The sequence below is a fragment of the Zootoca vivipara genome, chromosome 8 (genome assembly GCF_965207765.1).
Source record: "Zootoca vivipara chromosome 8, rZooViv2.hap1.1, whole genome shotgun sequence".
NCBI lineage: Eukaryota > Metazoa > Chordata > Lepidosauria > Squamata > Lacertidae > Zootoca > Zootoca vivipara.
This window is the reverse complement of record NC_142591.1, coordinates 68,897,081-68,912,958: the sequence shown is the minus strand read 5'-3', so window position 1 is coordinate 68,912,958 and position 15,878 is coordinate 68,897,081. Positions and strand designations below refer to the sequence as shown.

The 15,878-nt window shown below is 42.6% G+C and overlaps 1 protein-coding gene across 3 annotated transcripts in view; it reads left to right on the top strand.

Moving 5' to 3' along the window:
- RSPO2 (R-spondin 2) overlaps positions 1–15,878 on the top strand; it is a 99,077-nt gene that overhangs the window by 65,621 nt on the left and 17,578 nt on the right. For 2 of the 3 annotated variants that reach the window (XM_035125310.3, XM_088675834.1), the window contains exons 4-5: positions 518–661; positions 3,437–3,625. In XM_035125310.3, coding sequence (XP_034981201.3) covers positions 518–661; positions 3,437–3,625 — 333 coding nt within the window. The remainder of the gene's footprint in view (positions 1–517; positions 662–3,436; positions 3,626–15,878) is intronic. The other variant, XM_088675835.1, reaches the window with a different exon arrangement.

Below are 15,878 nucleotides of genomic sequence, written 5' to 3'. Positions count from 1 at the left end.
TGACTAAGTTAATAATGTAATTAATTAATTAAATTTGTTTGCCACCTTTCACCAGTAGATCTCAGGGCAGTTCACTTGAACACAATGGATGAGATAATGCTCCCTTTTCAGATTTGTTTTTTGTGGGTTTGATGTGATGGGTCAAGAAGCAGGAGCTCATTGACATCTAATGTGCTGGTTACTTCGCAGTTTCACAGCTTCCCACAAAACTGTGCTCAAGGTACATATATATATATTAAAAGCCTAGATGAAAACAACTACGCTGTTGCACTCAGGACCTGTTTGTGGGCTTCCCAAGCACATCTGGTGGAGCTCTGTGAATACAGGGTGCTGAACTAGATGGGCCACTGGCCTGATCCAACAGGGCATTTCTTAGGTTCTTAAGAGTAAGCTCTGAACCCATTATTCTTAAATGGTTGAGTCCTGCTATGTTTTTTTTTTTGCTTTGATGCGTTCATCACTCAATGAATTTGCAAACCTGAAAAAAATAAATAAATTTGTTATTCCAACCTCTTAGGATGCAGAATAGAGAACTGTGATTCTTGCTTCAGTCGAGATTTTTGCACAAAGTGCAAGCCTGGGTTTTATCTCTACCGGGGTCGTTGCTTTGGAGAATGTCCTGATGGCTTTGCACCTTTGGAGGAGACCATGGAATGTGTGGGTGAGTGCTTTTTGAACATCTCTTCTATATTACCTCTTTCTGATCCTCTCCTCTGCTTCAGACTGGTTTCTGAAATTATTTTCCACTTTGCCTGATTAGGTTGTGCCACCCACTTGCATACAATCCAACTTTCTCTATTTACTAGTAACAGTCCCGATGTTCCAGTGTTTCTGTTTCTTGGGATGACCTTTTAAAACTGAGAGGGCTCTTGTGCTCAGATCCTGTTTGCGGGTTTCCTACAGGCTGGCCACTCTAAGAACAGGAAGCTGAACTAGATGGGCCATTGGCCTCATCCAGCCAACTCTTCTTATATGCTACCCAGTGAGCCATTTCTGGTTAACAGTACATAAAATTGTCATGAAATTCTACTCAATATTGATCCAGATTGTAGGGACCCAGGTGGCGCTGTGGTTAAACCACTGAGCCTAGGGCTTGCTGATCAGAAGGTCGGCGGTTCGAATCCCTGTGACGGGGTGAGCTCCCGTTGCTTGGTCCCAGCTCCTGCCAACCTAGCAGTTCGAAAGCACATAAAAATGCAAGTAGATTAATAGGAACCGCTACAGCGGGAAGGTAAACGGCGTTTCCATGTGCTGCTCTGGTTTGCCAGAAGCGGCTTTGTCATGCTGGCCACATGACCTGGAAGCTATACGCCGGCTCCCTCGGCCAATAATGCGAGATGAGCGCGCAACCCCAGAGTCGGTCACGACTGGACCTAATGGTCAGGGGTCCCTTTACCTTTACCTTTATTGATCCAGATTAGATTCCAATGTATAGTTAGCAGAGTAAAAACTTAAGCACGTTGCAGGATTCCCAAAAAATAGACCAGGGGCAATTGTATTTCATCCAGCAGAACTTTACTGCTACTGAAGGCAAATGAGCATAAGTGGTCACAAATCCAATACATTCAGGATTGGCAGTGTCCATAAGAAATCCAGTTGCAGCAGACTTAACGTAAACTTAGAATAACTTATAATAAGTCTAAACCAGGCATCCCCAAACTGCGGCCATCCAGATGTTTTGGCCTACAACTCCCATGATCCCTAGCTAACAGGACCCGTGGTCGGGGAAGATGGGAATTGTAGTCCAAAACATCTGGAGGGCCAAAGTTTTGGGATGCCTGGTCTAAACCTTAACACTATAGACACAACACCACACCAGAAGGAAGAGAGAGAGAAGAGAAAGTGAACCAAGGCTCCTTCTAGCCTTACTTTTATAGTCTGCATGACCTTGACAGAAAGAGATCAGAGAACCAGTTTAAACCAACTGTACTCAGCTTCTCTGAAGGAATAACCCAAACATCACGAACCTTCTACTTGTTTCCCTCACACAGGGAAGCTTCCAGAACCCTCTTGAATTAATTAGAATAGGAAAGATCTCTACACATCACATCAATACTTTCTGCAAACTGACAAAAACAAGCAGAGAAAAATACTGTCTGCTCTCAAAAATTGTATCCTTTTCCTCTTTCCCCTCTACAGCATGTAGTTCCACTTCTTTCTCTTGCACATTATCCCTCCCAACCACTACCAGCAGCAAATGATGGGAATTCTAAGGCAGTGAGAATCTGAGTGTTAGAACAATAAAATTAATGTCCACATTTTCAGCCATGAAACATTAGTGATTATGGGCTTGTCTCGTACTTGCCTTTTTGTTTCTGCTTTAACGCTTAAAATAATTATCATGCTTATGGTCTAAACCTTTCTGGACATCAAGATAGGTTTACAAGTTCACACATTACCTCACTGCATAAAAACCTTGGCGAGTGTTTGGTACATAAGTGAGATGGAAACAGCTAATGTGCTATAATAATGTTAGAGCAATGCAATTCATCTTCTTACCGTTAATAAATCTAGAAATAATGGGTCCTAGGGAAATCTCTGTTTCTGAAACCTGATGGCTTTTCTCCAAGTAAGGATACTCTGAAGCACTCCTGTGTTGAGTCCCTTTGATTTTTCTTTGCATCTTAATAAAAGGGAGAGCATAGGTTGCTGTGAAATGGTCTTTATCATTTTTCTTTTTTTAAAACAACGCCTAATGTGGCTTGGTGACTCGTGTCTGCAAACCAGACTGAAACCTAATGCCAAAAAAGAACAAGTGAAAGACTTCTGTGCCCAGCCTAGTTTGTTAAGGCTGCTTAAACAGAGAAGAGACCTGAGATTTCCACTATTTAAATTGGGGCAGTGAGCCTGTGGCCCTCCAGGCGATGTTTGAATCCAACTGCCATCAGTCAGTCCCAACTAGCAATGCCAGTGATCAGGAACGATGGGAGTTTTAACCAGGGCTTTTTTAAAGCCAAAATTCTCCAGAACTCAGTTCCGGCACCTCTCAGGTGGGCACCTTTGCCATTCTAAGAGAATGAGGGAAGTGTTCATGGTGAGTTCTAGCAGTTCCCCAGATCTGATTAAAAATTATTGGAACACCTCTCAAAAGCAACTGGAAGGAAAATGAAGATAACTGTAAGATGGGAAGAGAAGGAGGTGTGGAGAATTCATGGTAGACTAGAAATTGCATTGCCTCCCCACAACACATTTCAGGGATTGGTTTTAAACCAGTTCTTCAAGTAAGTGGTCAGCCTGTGGAAATTTCCTATAATAAAGCCACCAGTGACCGAATAGTAAAATCTGCCACTTATGAAGTTTTGAATTTCTTCATCCTCTCTGCCACCCCCACCCTCTGACCCCCATTGACATGTATTTTGGAGCAGCCATGTTATGTGCATCAGATGGCAAGAAGATGTTAACTAGCGCTGTGTGTTGTGTATCTTGGTTTCCTCAGAAGGCTGTGAAGTGGGCCCTTGGAGTGAATGGGGGACGTGCAGCAGAAATAACAAGACCTGCGGATTTAAGTGGGGCTTGGAAACACGGACGAGGCAAATTGTGAAAAAGCCAGCAAAAGACACAATACCCTGCCCAACCATTGCAGAGTCCAGAAGATGCAAAATGGCCCTGAGGCACTGTCCAGGAGGTAAGCGTGCCAGATGCCAAAAAAGTTTTTATGAGCTTTTCCTGACTCAAGCAGTGCTTGTTTAACTAAGATAGATAGAACACTGTCTGTTGTTTTTCAAAAACCTGGAGGAACCGTCCAACTTACACACCACCTCGTTCTGTTAGTACCCAAGGGCTGAAGCACAGCCTGTGACTGTGTGTGTGTGTGTGTGTGTGTGGAGAGAGAGGGGGGGGAGAGAGAACATGTTTATGAGATTCTGGGGCATGCTGTATAGAATGTTGTTTTCCAGCAACATCAGGTAAGAGTCGGTGTTTAAACCATGAGCAGTTCAAGACAGCTGACCTCTACAACTCTTCTCCTAAAGAAGCTCCATTTTGTTCAATACCAGGTAAGTGTGTGAATAAGCAACCTCCTCCAGCCCTGGTGGCCTTCAAATGTTTGGGGTTACAACATGGCCATGCTGGCTGGGACTGATGGGAGTTGGAGTCCAAAAAACCTGAAGAGCAGTGGGGTGCAGTCATCATGAGCCCCATGATGATGTTGGGATTGGTAGACTGTGACAGAGGAGGAGCAAGAAACCCAAGGAGGCCTGAATGGTGGGAAATCTGGGTTGGAGGAGGGAGGAATCTCCACCACAACTTCAGCCACTTCAGGAGGGGGACCAGGGATGCCAGCTCTCTGCACACCCCTACTCTTCCTGCAAAGGGGAGGACCTCAGTGAAGGCTCAGGAGGCCTTTGAGCAGTCAAGGAGGCAGAAGGCAGTGACTGGACAGGAGTCCGAAAAGTAGGGTGCAAGCTTGTTGCTGAGAACCAGGCACTGCCTTCACAGATGGGAGCAGCCCACCCCATCCCTGTGGAACATGCTTTTTCAATCCCAACATTCCCACAAGGTGAACAAGGCGAGTGAGTGCGCCACAGCTGGACTTTGAAAGCTTGGCAGACAGGGTGGGGAAATTTGTTGAGACATCTTCATTGCTTCCACTAGTTCTGAACTTCCAACTTGAACTGAGATGTGGCTCCTGGGCCCTGGGCCTGTTGCTGAGCCTATACCACTCGTTGCCTGAATGGAGATCTTTTTTATTTCTTACAAGTGAGAGTCTTTGCTTGTGTGTTTTGGGGTGGGAGCCAGGCCAGGGCACTGGATTGCGCCCTAAGAAGTTAGATCAAGCTTATTAACGTACAGGTGCAGCAGGGACAATGTGTTTCTACTGTCATAATACTCCCTGGTTCAAATGTGATTAGAGATAGATTGTGCCTTTTTTATGTGGGAAAAATGAAATTAATTACAGTTTGTCTGTTGGCGTGTTCACTTTAGCCTCCTGATATGGGACAGTGTCTGGTCAGTCTTGTTAAGTAGGGAGGAAATGCAGGAAGTAGTAAGGGGAGTCATATTCTGTGACTGATAGCTCTATTCTGCATAAAAATATATTAAAAATGACCCCTTCCTAATGTTCTTATTCTATATACTCTCATCAACACGTGGGATAAATCTTACATTATGTAACCAAAGACAGTAGTAGATTGTGATGGATTAAACTGAGATCAGGAAGCGAGGACATTCTTGGTGGGGCAGGGTCAAGTGTGTGTGCTTTTGCCATATGCTTTCTATTTCTGTTTGCTTTGTTGACATTTCATTTTACTATTTTTGTTAATGTGTAACGATGGCCATAGAAGAATTTCAGTGACAGTTTTTTCCAGGATTTCCAGTGACAGTTTTATGCTTTTGCATCCACGCTTACTGTGTATCCATATACCCGTGTGGCTTTATAAGAACGGCCCCTTGCAGTACCTCTTTCTCTTTTATGAAGGAGAAAGACAGCTGCAAGGGCAAAAGAACTTTGTGTTATCTTTGTATTTTTTCCTGTAGTCATGTTAAGTGCAACATCTTAAAAGATCGCACTAGAATGCAGTTGTCGATTATTAGATTTCCTGATGGGTCATTTTGAAGAGTCTACAGTAAAGATTACAATATAAACCTTCTGCCTCTTCTCTTGGCATTGAATTAGCTGTTTGGCCTTGCGAGAATTAATTTTGTTCGGTAAGCGAATAATAATAATATTTTTAAAACTTGGGAGCCACTTTTCTATTCTTTACCGAAGGTAACTCAAAGCAACTTTCAACAACAAATAGTTTGCACCTCCTGGACTAGTTCAGGAATCCTTTGGATTTCACACTTTCTGAATGTTGCGCTTCAATTTTCAGCTCAGAAAGAGTACAAAAGCCCGATCAGCTTCAAAGCTTTGTTAAAGGTCTTTTTACCACCATATAAAACCCCTGAACAACTGAAGACCAGGTTAATTGTATAGACATGGAAGATCAATGAGATCATCTGGGGAAATTTGACTCATGGCACTGCACACTGCAGGGCAGTGACTCCTCAAATGGGCATTTTCCGCCATGGCTCCTGCACTGTAAAATACCCTTCCCTGTGCCATGTAAAGCTAAAGCATCGTGCATGAATTGCATTGAACATCTTGTAGAGACATATTTTTTTTTTGCCCAGACTTTCTCTGAGCCTCCAAGATTGGAGTCTGTCATCCTTGAAGACTTTATGCGCTCTTTTACTGTACTTTTATGTTGAATCTCTCTCTTTATTATAGTATGTTGTTGTTGTTGTTGTTTGTTGTTGTATTATTTGTGTATTGCTTAAAGATTTGTCAAATATTAAGTGGTTTAGCAATGCTTCCAATTAAATAAAATCCACAAGAAAACATGTATCTTAGGATATAATAAATAAAGAAGTGGATGCAGTGAGATAAAATACGTATTTAAATAAGAAACAGAATGAGTGTCCATCCCTGTGTTAGAAGACCATATTATTCTAATGGCAATTATGCCAAATATATTCATGACTCCCAAAGGATGGAAACAGAAGACAGATGGGATAAATATTCACAGCAAGTTTTGCTGAGCCTGAAGGCAGGGGAGGCCAGTAATGAGTTTACAAGGAGAAATGAATGCTGTTTGTGACAGTGACTTGGAGCTCTCTGGAAGGTGGGGAGGACACCACGATTTGCCCCCAAATATTGGAGCGCTCATCCACCACAGTTGCAGTATGACAGTCATAGCAGCAGTAAAACCAAAGTTAATGCCGTGGAACGAAAGAAAAACTTCCACTAATTTCATAAACAGAAGACACAGCAGAACTGCCAACTAAGAAACAAAACCCATCAGATTAATTTGTTTTAACTGCAACTTCAGAATGAGAACCAAAGTTTTGGGGGACCTTGGAGGCAGACAAGTGGTAGGACAGGCATCCCCAAACTGCAGCCCTCCAGATGTTTTGGCCTACAACTCCCATGATCCCCAGCTAACAGGACCAGTGGTCAGGGATGATGGGGATTGTAGTCCAAAACATCTGGAGGGCCGAAGTTTGGGGATGCCTATGGTAGGATGTCCTGTTCTTTTTCTTCTCGATCTTAGTTTTTACGAACTGAGGCAAACGGTTCTCCTGATCTTGCACTGCTACTGTTTAATGCTAGCATCAGTAACAAATGAAACACTTGGTATTCATTATCCACTTGGGATGAGGGCATCCAGCCTCATTTGTATATCACACTAGGGGAGATTAATGGTCTGGGCCAGAAAACAGCATGTGACAGTCCTTGAGTATAGTAGCCACTCAAGCTAAAGAGATAAGGATGATACATGGCAGTCAGTTGGAAGGATATCTTGCTTACGAAACTTTTCGAGTATCTAACATATCTAGCATAGCATTTGACCTCCTGGTTCCGACAGCATGCGGCACTCCAGCTTCATGTTCCTCTTTACAGTGGCTTCATTTTGTATGAATGTTGGCATTTTATATTGTTTTACTTTTATAGCATATGGCTGACCTTTACCTCTCAGTAGTTGGAATGTTCATAGATGTTCTGTGACATCACTGCAGCTCAGCTTGAAGGAAATGTGCAGCCAGCTTTTAGCCTGGAGCTATTCCTCACAATTGTTATAATGGGGCTGCAGTTGAAACAGATGAGATTGCGTAAATATAGAGAAATGAGGAAGGTTCTAGTCCTCTGAGCAGGTCTTTGGATACGGTGGATCATTAATGTGTCTTTTCCTTTCCATCTATGGTGTCTTATGCAAAAAAATAAAATAGCAGAGTAAAGCAAATATGAACCTAATCCATAAAATTAAAATACTACTGCAGGAAGAACAGGTAACATTTTGAAATGTTATCACTTTCTCAGTCATCAAATAGCTTAGGGGAACTATTAAATGTTGTTGATTAAAAAAAGAAAAGAAAAGTGGGTATTACCTAAATGCTTTTTCAACTACTCCAAGTCGTTCCAAACTGATGGGTTTTGGATATCATCCAGAATCGGATTTTCCTTGGGAAGAAAACACTTTAACAGGATTAATAGCCTAGGCTTGTTAATATCTTTGCTCTTGCTGTTATGAGAAATCTCAGCTTTTTTAGGTTTAAGGCTAGCTCAAAACTCTGGTTGCTTTGCCAACAGATGGTTCTGTGTGACCTGGAGTGGAGCCTTCCATTTTTCAGGTGAAAGAATCAACTTGAACATGCTGGTGAGATATCTTAAGAACAGCCATCTGTTTTGGGGTAACTCCATTTCTCGCAGTGCCCAGTTTATGTAATTCTTCTGTCTTCAAATCTTTTTGTGCTCTAAGAATTGGGAAGGTCCCAAGTATTGGGGTGTGTGCACAGGGTGGACTGGGCCTCTCACCTTCATAGATTTATTACTGAAGTCGGTTTGTTTTATCTGTCTTGGTGCACAGCCTTGAGAGTTACAAAGATAGGTCAACAAAGCAAAACAAACTCAACAACCGAAAGAACTAGTTAAGAACAAATACAATTGACCAGCTGAAGAAAAGACCAATCAGAAAAGATGTGTCTTGAATCACCTGCAGAGGACTAATAAAAGGGATGATTTCGAGGATTTCTTCAGCCTCGGGACAATTGATGTGAAAGTCCTTCTCTTTGTCACGTCATTCCTCTTGCATGGAAGTTAGGGTTGCCATTTTTCAAAAAGTGAAAATCCGGACGCAAAAGTTTTTGATCTATTTCTAAGGGAAATCGCCAAAAACTGCACTGCCAACATGGGTTGCCATATATCCAGAGTTTCCCAGACGTTTAGCCAATTTCCGCCTGGATACTGCAGTATTCCAGGTATGACCGGGAAATTCCGGACATGCGGCAACTCTAATGGAAGTGGAGCTTGGAGCAGGTTCTGAGAGGAAAAGTTGATGCTGACATCCAGGAATTGTAAAAAGATGCAGGCCCTGTTCGGGCATCTAGGAAAACAGACCACACAGTGCTCCTCATAGTGTGGCATATTCTGAACATGTTCAGCTGAACATGCAATGATTTTCCCTCCAAACCTTTTGCTCAGAGCCAATAAGTCTGAGGCACAGGCAGCAGGGACAGAGATGTTGTGAGGTGCTCTTCCCTCTATATGTCTAAGAACACACTGGAGACAAATGGATGAAGAGACCTGATATATGGGAGCCAGGGACTGAAGGGAATCATTCTTAAACACCAGAAACTTGACATGAACCTTGAAACTTACTGGTTGCCATTGCAGCCGAAACAAGATGGCTGGGCAGGATCAGGCCAGATGTTACACACTGGTCAGTAGTGGCTGTGTAACAACAAAGCAATGGCTGTTGTTCTGCTCCCTTCCTCAAAGCCGGATTCCTTTTGACGTGAAGTGCTGCATGTGTGAATTGGTTTAAGTATGTTAGTTCTGTGACCACATTAAGCAAAATACACAGAGGTCATCAGTAAGGATTAGGGTTGCCAGACTCCATAGAGGACAGGACTTCTGTGCCTTTAATTGCCCTGCTCTCTTTTGAGTCTGGAAACCTTAAAGAGAAACCAGCAGACCCTTTGTTTAATTTCCAAGCAAAGGGCCTGCTGGTTTCTCTCTAAGGTTTCCAGGCTCAAAAGAGAGCAGGGCAATTAAAGGCACAAAAGTCCTGTCCTCTATGGAGTCTGGCAACCCTAGTAAGGATGTAATTCACCCTTCTCCACCCTCTCAGGTGAAAAGCACATTAGTTTGTGGCTGAAGCAGCGCAGGTGCAATAATGAAGGGGAAAGCACTGGAAAGTTTTAGAATCCTGAATTTTTTTTCAGGGTTGTAAACTCTGCAGGGAACCTCTGTGAGGACACCCGCCTCTTTGCGATAGCAATGGGGCCGAGCTGACTCGCTCCTCTCTTGTGTGTTTACTTTACGTTGTATTACAAATGCCTGGGGAGAGCTAATGTTGCAATCTCTCACACGTTTTCTTTCTTATTCCCACAATTAGTTCAGCAATTCAGTTTTCTCAATCTTGGTTTGAGCAGCATTTGCTGCTTTCTAATCTCCCATTGTTGTAAAGACAATACGGCCACCTCTCATTTTGCTTTATAATCAGCAAACCTCAAGGCTGGACAAGTTTGAGTATCATAGAAAGGGACAAGAGACAATAGACTGCGTGTGTGCTAATTTCACAGCTATTTTGATCTTATCTAGTTGGGTTGTCCTCTAATCCAATCAAAACTTATTTATGACAGTCACATTTGGGATCCTGTTTCGTTTTAGCTGGCAACAGCTGATGAGTACGTTCAGAGAGCTGAAGGTATGATAAACCTCCATTGTTGGTTGTGGTATCATAAGTTTTGAAACACCCTCCCTTGGGCCCCTCAAAAATGGGCAGGGAATTTCAGCCCTCACCCCAATTAATACAAATATTCCTTTACCCATCCTAATCCCCACCTAAAGTCTCATCAACATTGAATGAGGTTAGCTACTGAGTTCACGGCAGTCTGACAATCGGAGTACAGAATTGGTTGTCCTTGCATGACCGCAGAATCCCACTAATTCCATGAGCACATTAAACTCCTATGGCCCGAGTAAATGTGTGCCCAGTTTCAGAAATGAAGACATGCACACCCTTCTTAAAAATCTGTATTTTGACCTGCCCTCAGACTCTGTAAATAGTCCCTGCCAGGCTTAAGGTAAGACTTTTTGAGAAGGGCTCGAAGAGAGTGTGTTTGTGCCAAAAAAAGGACTAGCCAGTTCCATAATTATATGGGCATAATCACAGGACAAATACAGAGCTGGTCTCAGGTGACTGGTGGAGGGAATTGCCCACCTTAATCAGTCCATATGCTAACAAGAGCTGGTTCTGTCCCACCTAACTGAAGAGTCACACATCATGTTTAACCACTTGAACAAGGAGAGGTTTTGTTACTAATAGATGCTCACCTCTTTCCCCATATAGCAGCTTTCCCCAACCTAGTTATTCTCCAGATGTTGTTTGTTGGGCTGCAACTGCACAATCATCGCTGGCCATTGGCTGTGCTGCCTGGTGCTGATGGGATTTGTAGTCCAGCAACATTTGCAAGGCCACAGGTCGCCCATCCTTGCTCTACTGAATGCAAAGGATGCTGTCTACCTAATTTGGAAAATCTAAAGGAAATTATCAAATTAGTCAGTGGAAAGCTAGCACATGTTATGTGCAATGGCATTATAAAGTAAATTTAAAGCATGGTATATAGAGTTTTCCTATAGGGCTTCTCTCAGGCCTTTTTTTTTGCTTGACAACTATGTGAAAGTAAATATGTTCTCATAAGGAAAAACCAAGCATAGCTAATAGTTAGATCGTATCTTCTTTATGAGGATGGGCGGGACTAAGAATTCACGGCAAAACAATCCCTGCCCCATCTCTCCTCGCTTGCAACCCCCCATTAATTGGATAATCTATCCTAAGTCTATGTAAGCAGAGATCAGGTAATGACTGCTGCATGAATGAATTCTCAATAATGTATCCACGTTAATTAATCAATTTCATGGCACATCATGCAGAAGAAGAAAAGCTCTTTAGCATCCTAATAAGATACACAACCTCTTCAAGCAAACACTTGTAGCCTTTCACCACCCCCTGGTTGGTTGGCTGAAGGAACTGTTGACTGGGACTGTTGACTTAAAAAAGGTCACACTTATTCAGAAGACACAGTCTTTCTTTGAATGGCTAGTATTCCTAACCCACTTGCTTCTGAAAAGTCCTGCTTGAAGATGCAGGGCAATGTAGAGGTCCCCAGATAAAATGAAGTCAAACCCTCAAAAAGCACAGGGTTTTATTGAGAAGATGTGATATATACGAAGCAAGCATCTGCTAACATATAACTTGCTTAAGCCTAACTTTGGGGATTGGAGAACTGGGGCACAATCTGCCCTCGTTCTGCTTGATTCTCACATGGTTCATATCCCACCCCCACCCCCCAGCTTTCCCACAATATACACAAGAAATTGGACAAGTAAGAGGTTTCTTTAGGTTGGACTGCACAGATTCCCTTGACTAGACAGATTCCCTTGTGTGTTGTCTCTTAGAAGCCCCTCAAAGTATCGTGTGATCTGTGGGTTGCTTCTGGAATTACCTGTTTTTAATGATTTTTAAAGAAAAATCCTTGGAAATGACCAGAGCACGAGTTAGAGCTGTCTCCGGGCAATTATGCAGTTGACGATCATTTAAAAATTCTGAATGGCAGCCAGATACTAATCCATATTGAAGTATTTATTCTTAACACGGTTGTACTTGATCCGGTGTGTGCGTGCGCGCAAAGAAACGAGCCCATCAATAGATACTTTTTTTTATTGAATGTGACATTGCTTGAGATTTCAAATTAGCTACATCTTTTCACCTCACACTATTGGTAAGCTCTTCAAAAGGAGCACAGTGTGTGCTGCTGTTCTTTGCTTGGAGCAAGAATGCCAACTGTTCACGTCTCCATCTGTAACATGCACTTAGGAATTACATCCGTTCTGGAGAAGTTAATTTCTTCAAGCAAAAGCTGCCAAGAGTCGTGCTCACCTTTAAACACTATTTCACTAGTTTATCAGATGGCGGCCCCTGCCATCTAAGAGACCTAAGAGGTGCAGTCATACTGGTTAGGCCAGGCACCCCCAAACTGCGGCCCTCCAGATGTTTTGGCTTACAACTCCCATGATCCCTAGCTAACAGGACCAGTGGTCAGGGATGATGGGAATTGTAGTCCAAAACATCTGGAGGGCCAAAGTTTGGGGATGCCTGGGTTAGGCTGTCTAGAACTCTTGACTTGGAGGCCTCGCCCTGATGTGGAAATAACAGGGCGGAATTGTCCAGGTGAAATACACAACCACACAAGCATCCCACAACTGCCAGGGTAGGCATATTTTATGCTAGCGAGGGAAATAAATAATCTTCAGAGAATAATAAAGTGGGTCCTTATAACAGCTTTAGTTTAATAGCAGTCTGTGTCCAAAAACCACTGAATTCGATGTCCTGCAAATACTTTCTCTTTTTTTAGTTTTAATCATATGAGATTCTAGTCCTCATGAATGCAGCCTATAGGCTTTAAAGGGGTTGGGTGTTGCCTGATGAAACCTTATTTTCAGGAGTTAGGAAATGTGGCATCTTTCTAACGTGTGGCTTATTGTCCTTCTTCATCACTGGCAGAAGCCGAATAATGCACTGTATTATTGTTGTTATCATTACCCATCCTTCACCCTAAGGTCTCAGGGCAGGTTACAACATTAAAGCACAATATTAAAAATGTTTTAAAACAACTGAAAATAGTGAGTATATGCAAATGAGCAAAATGTGCATATTTTAAATTAGGCTATTTAACTCTTTTGGGTTCTGGATTTGTGCAAATTTCTGATGTGTGTCTTTTTTTTGAGTAAAGTATATTATTATTTTACACTGGCTAGATGTCGTTTGAAATGACAGTGACATGTATCTCCCATGTTTCACTGATTTACTGGAATTTCAGAAAGTTCTTCCCATTTGCAAACTTTTTTTTTTTTAAAGTGCCTGAATTTTGTTGTTTCTGATAATTCAAGCCTCAACCGTATTCCAAGCAAAATAACTTGGGGGAAGAAGCAATATGCTGTTTTCTTGATAACTTAGTGTGACTTATTGAACGATGTGTGCATAAGATGGAATTTCTGAGCACCTCATATGGAGTCAGTCTCGGCTGGGCAGCAGACAAGTGTGGAGGTATCCAGTTGCAGGGTATTGGCCAGAGCAACCATAGGGTGCTAATGGAAGCAGTTGCTTTATGGGGTGTCAGATTTATTGTGAACTTTGTTTGAAGAAGTTCAAGCAAGGGCCATGGGCTTCCAGACACCCATGTTGGAGGAATTTTGGCAAAATAGATTTGCGGCAGTTAATATTTCCATGCAGATGGATTGCTGTCTGACCACATTTGTGATTGACATCATCCCTGAAAAAAACCCCAAAAAACAACAACCACAGTTCATCCAAATGGTGGGCAACTTTTAAAAGAAAAGGGGGTAAAATATAGCAAAAAGACTTGGAAAGTATTTGCTCTTTACAGCTTTTGTAACGTTCAGTACAGGATATTGGGGGAGGGGGAGAAGTGTTGATTGACACTTTTCTCTTGAACGCTTGCCCATTGTGATGCTTTTGTTTTTCAAAAGAAAGGAAAGAATATAAATTTAATTAATTAATAATGCCTGCCAATAACCCAAACTCTGACGAGTGTAACTTGGATTGTAGAGGGTTGGGCTAGATCACTGTTTGGGTGCCTTACAGTTCAATGGTTCTACAATCAAGGCAATAATAATAATAATAATAATAATAATAATAATAATAATAATAATAATATTTTATTTATACCCCGCCCTCCCCAGTCAAAACCGGGCTCAGGGCGGCTAACACCAGTAAAATTACAATAAAAAGTAAAAGAAAGAAAAACAATCAATTAAAATACGGGTTAAAATACAATTTTAATTTAATTTTTTAAAAAAGATGCGGCCTCATTTTAAGGTAGCCCAAATCAAAACCATAAGGAAGGAAAACATAGGGGTCAGACTGAGTCCAGCCCAAAGGCCAGGCGGAACAGCTCTGTCTTGAAGGCCCTGTGGAGAGATTTCAAATCCTGCAGGGCCCTGGTCTCCTGTGAGAGAGCATTCCACCAAGTCGGGGCCAGTACTGAAAAGGCCCTGGCCCTACTTGAGACCAATCTGACCACCTTATGGCTCGAAATCTCCAAAATGTTGTTATTTGTGGGTCTTAAAGTCCTCCGCGGGGCATTCCAGGAGAGGCGGCCGTGTAGGTACGAGGGTCCTAGTTTGTTCAGCACTAAGACTTTGCTTAAATCTCACCTGGAGCAGAAATATGTCTTTTTGAACTCTTTCTCTGAATCTATTTAAAAAGCAACAGCTGGAGACCCAAGTCTGGGAAACCTTGAGATAAATGTCAATATTGTCAAAACACAATGGCTCCGGTCTAGCTCTGGGCGCATGGAACGAAGCTGTAACATGAACAGTGACACCAGCAGAGGGTATCGGCCTCCAATTGTGCCGACAGTGTCTTAAGGTGCAAGGAGCATCAACCTTGCGGAAACTTAAGTGGATCTGGATCTTGCACCAGAAAACCCAGTGTTGAGTCCCATCATGGAAAGGGAAGTCATGAGACATGCAGGTATAGGGCGGTATACAAATTTAATAAGTAATAATAATGTGACTGTCATTAATGAGGCAGCCTGAGCAATGCAATGTCGGTGAGCACCGCCTCTCATACATGCCTCTTCTTTTCTTAGTTGGGACGAACGTAACACAATTACGGGGGAAAGCACACAGCTTGCTGCCCGTACTTGGCACATATACAGTTTTGCCATCTGCTGCTGATAAATGCCGTCCTTTTCCTCCTCCTTTTGGTCAAGCTGAACACATTTCAAAACCGTAGGAAGAAGGGAGCGAATTTAATAAGTTGGATTGGGTATGGAAGAGGCAAGCCCTTAGGCTAACATTAGACAGAGGCCTGTCATGTTGATAGGGCTGTTAGATGGATCAAACTCGGAGGGTTTGGTTACAGCAGAAGAAGGAGCGATGGTGTCTTTGATCAGCACTGCCTGCGGAGAGGCTTTCGGGCCAAATGGTATGAGCTTCCTAGGAAAGATATACAAGGCAGCGCTGCACATCAGGTATCAAAGCGTTTTTACTGGCCTAAACAGCTAAAAATGATGATTGAAGCAGGGTTTGAGGCCCAGAGAAAGTCTAGCGGTGGGAAGGACTAATAGGAAAAACATTGCCGAGAACTCACGGAAGGGAAGCCTTGGGGCTTTAACCGGAAGCCCACTGGAATAAGGTATCGACAATCTGATATCATGTGGCTGAGCAATCACGTCCATAGGAAGCCGAACAAATTCCATTCCCTTTCAACTGTTTCCCTTCAAGCTCTAGCATCCAAGTAATGACTTTCTCTACTTTTTGGCTGAGTGGTAAGTTGGGTCACTTTGGAGATCAACAGTACACATACAGT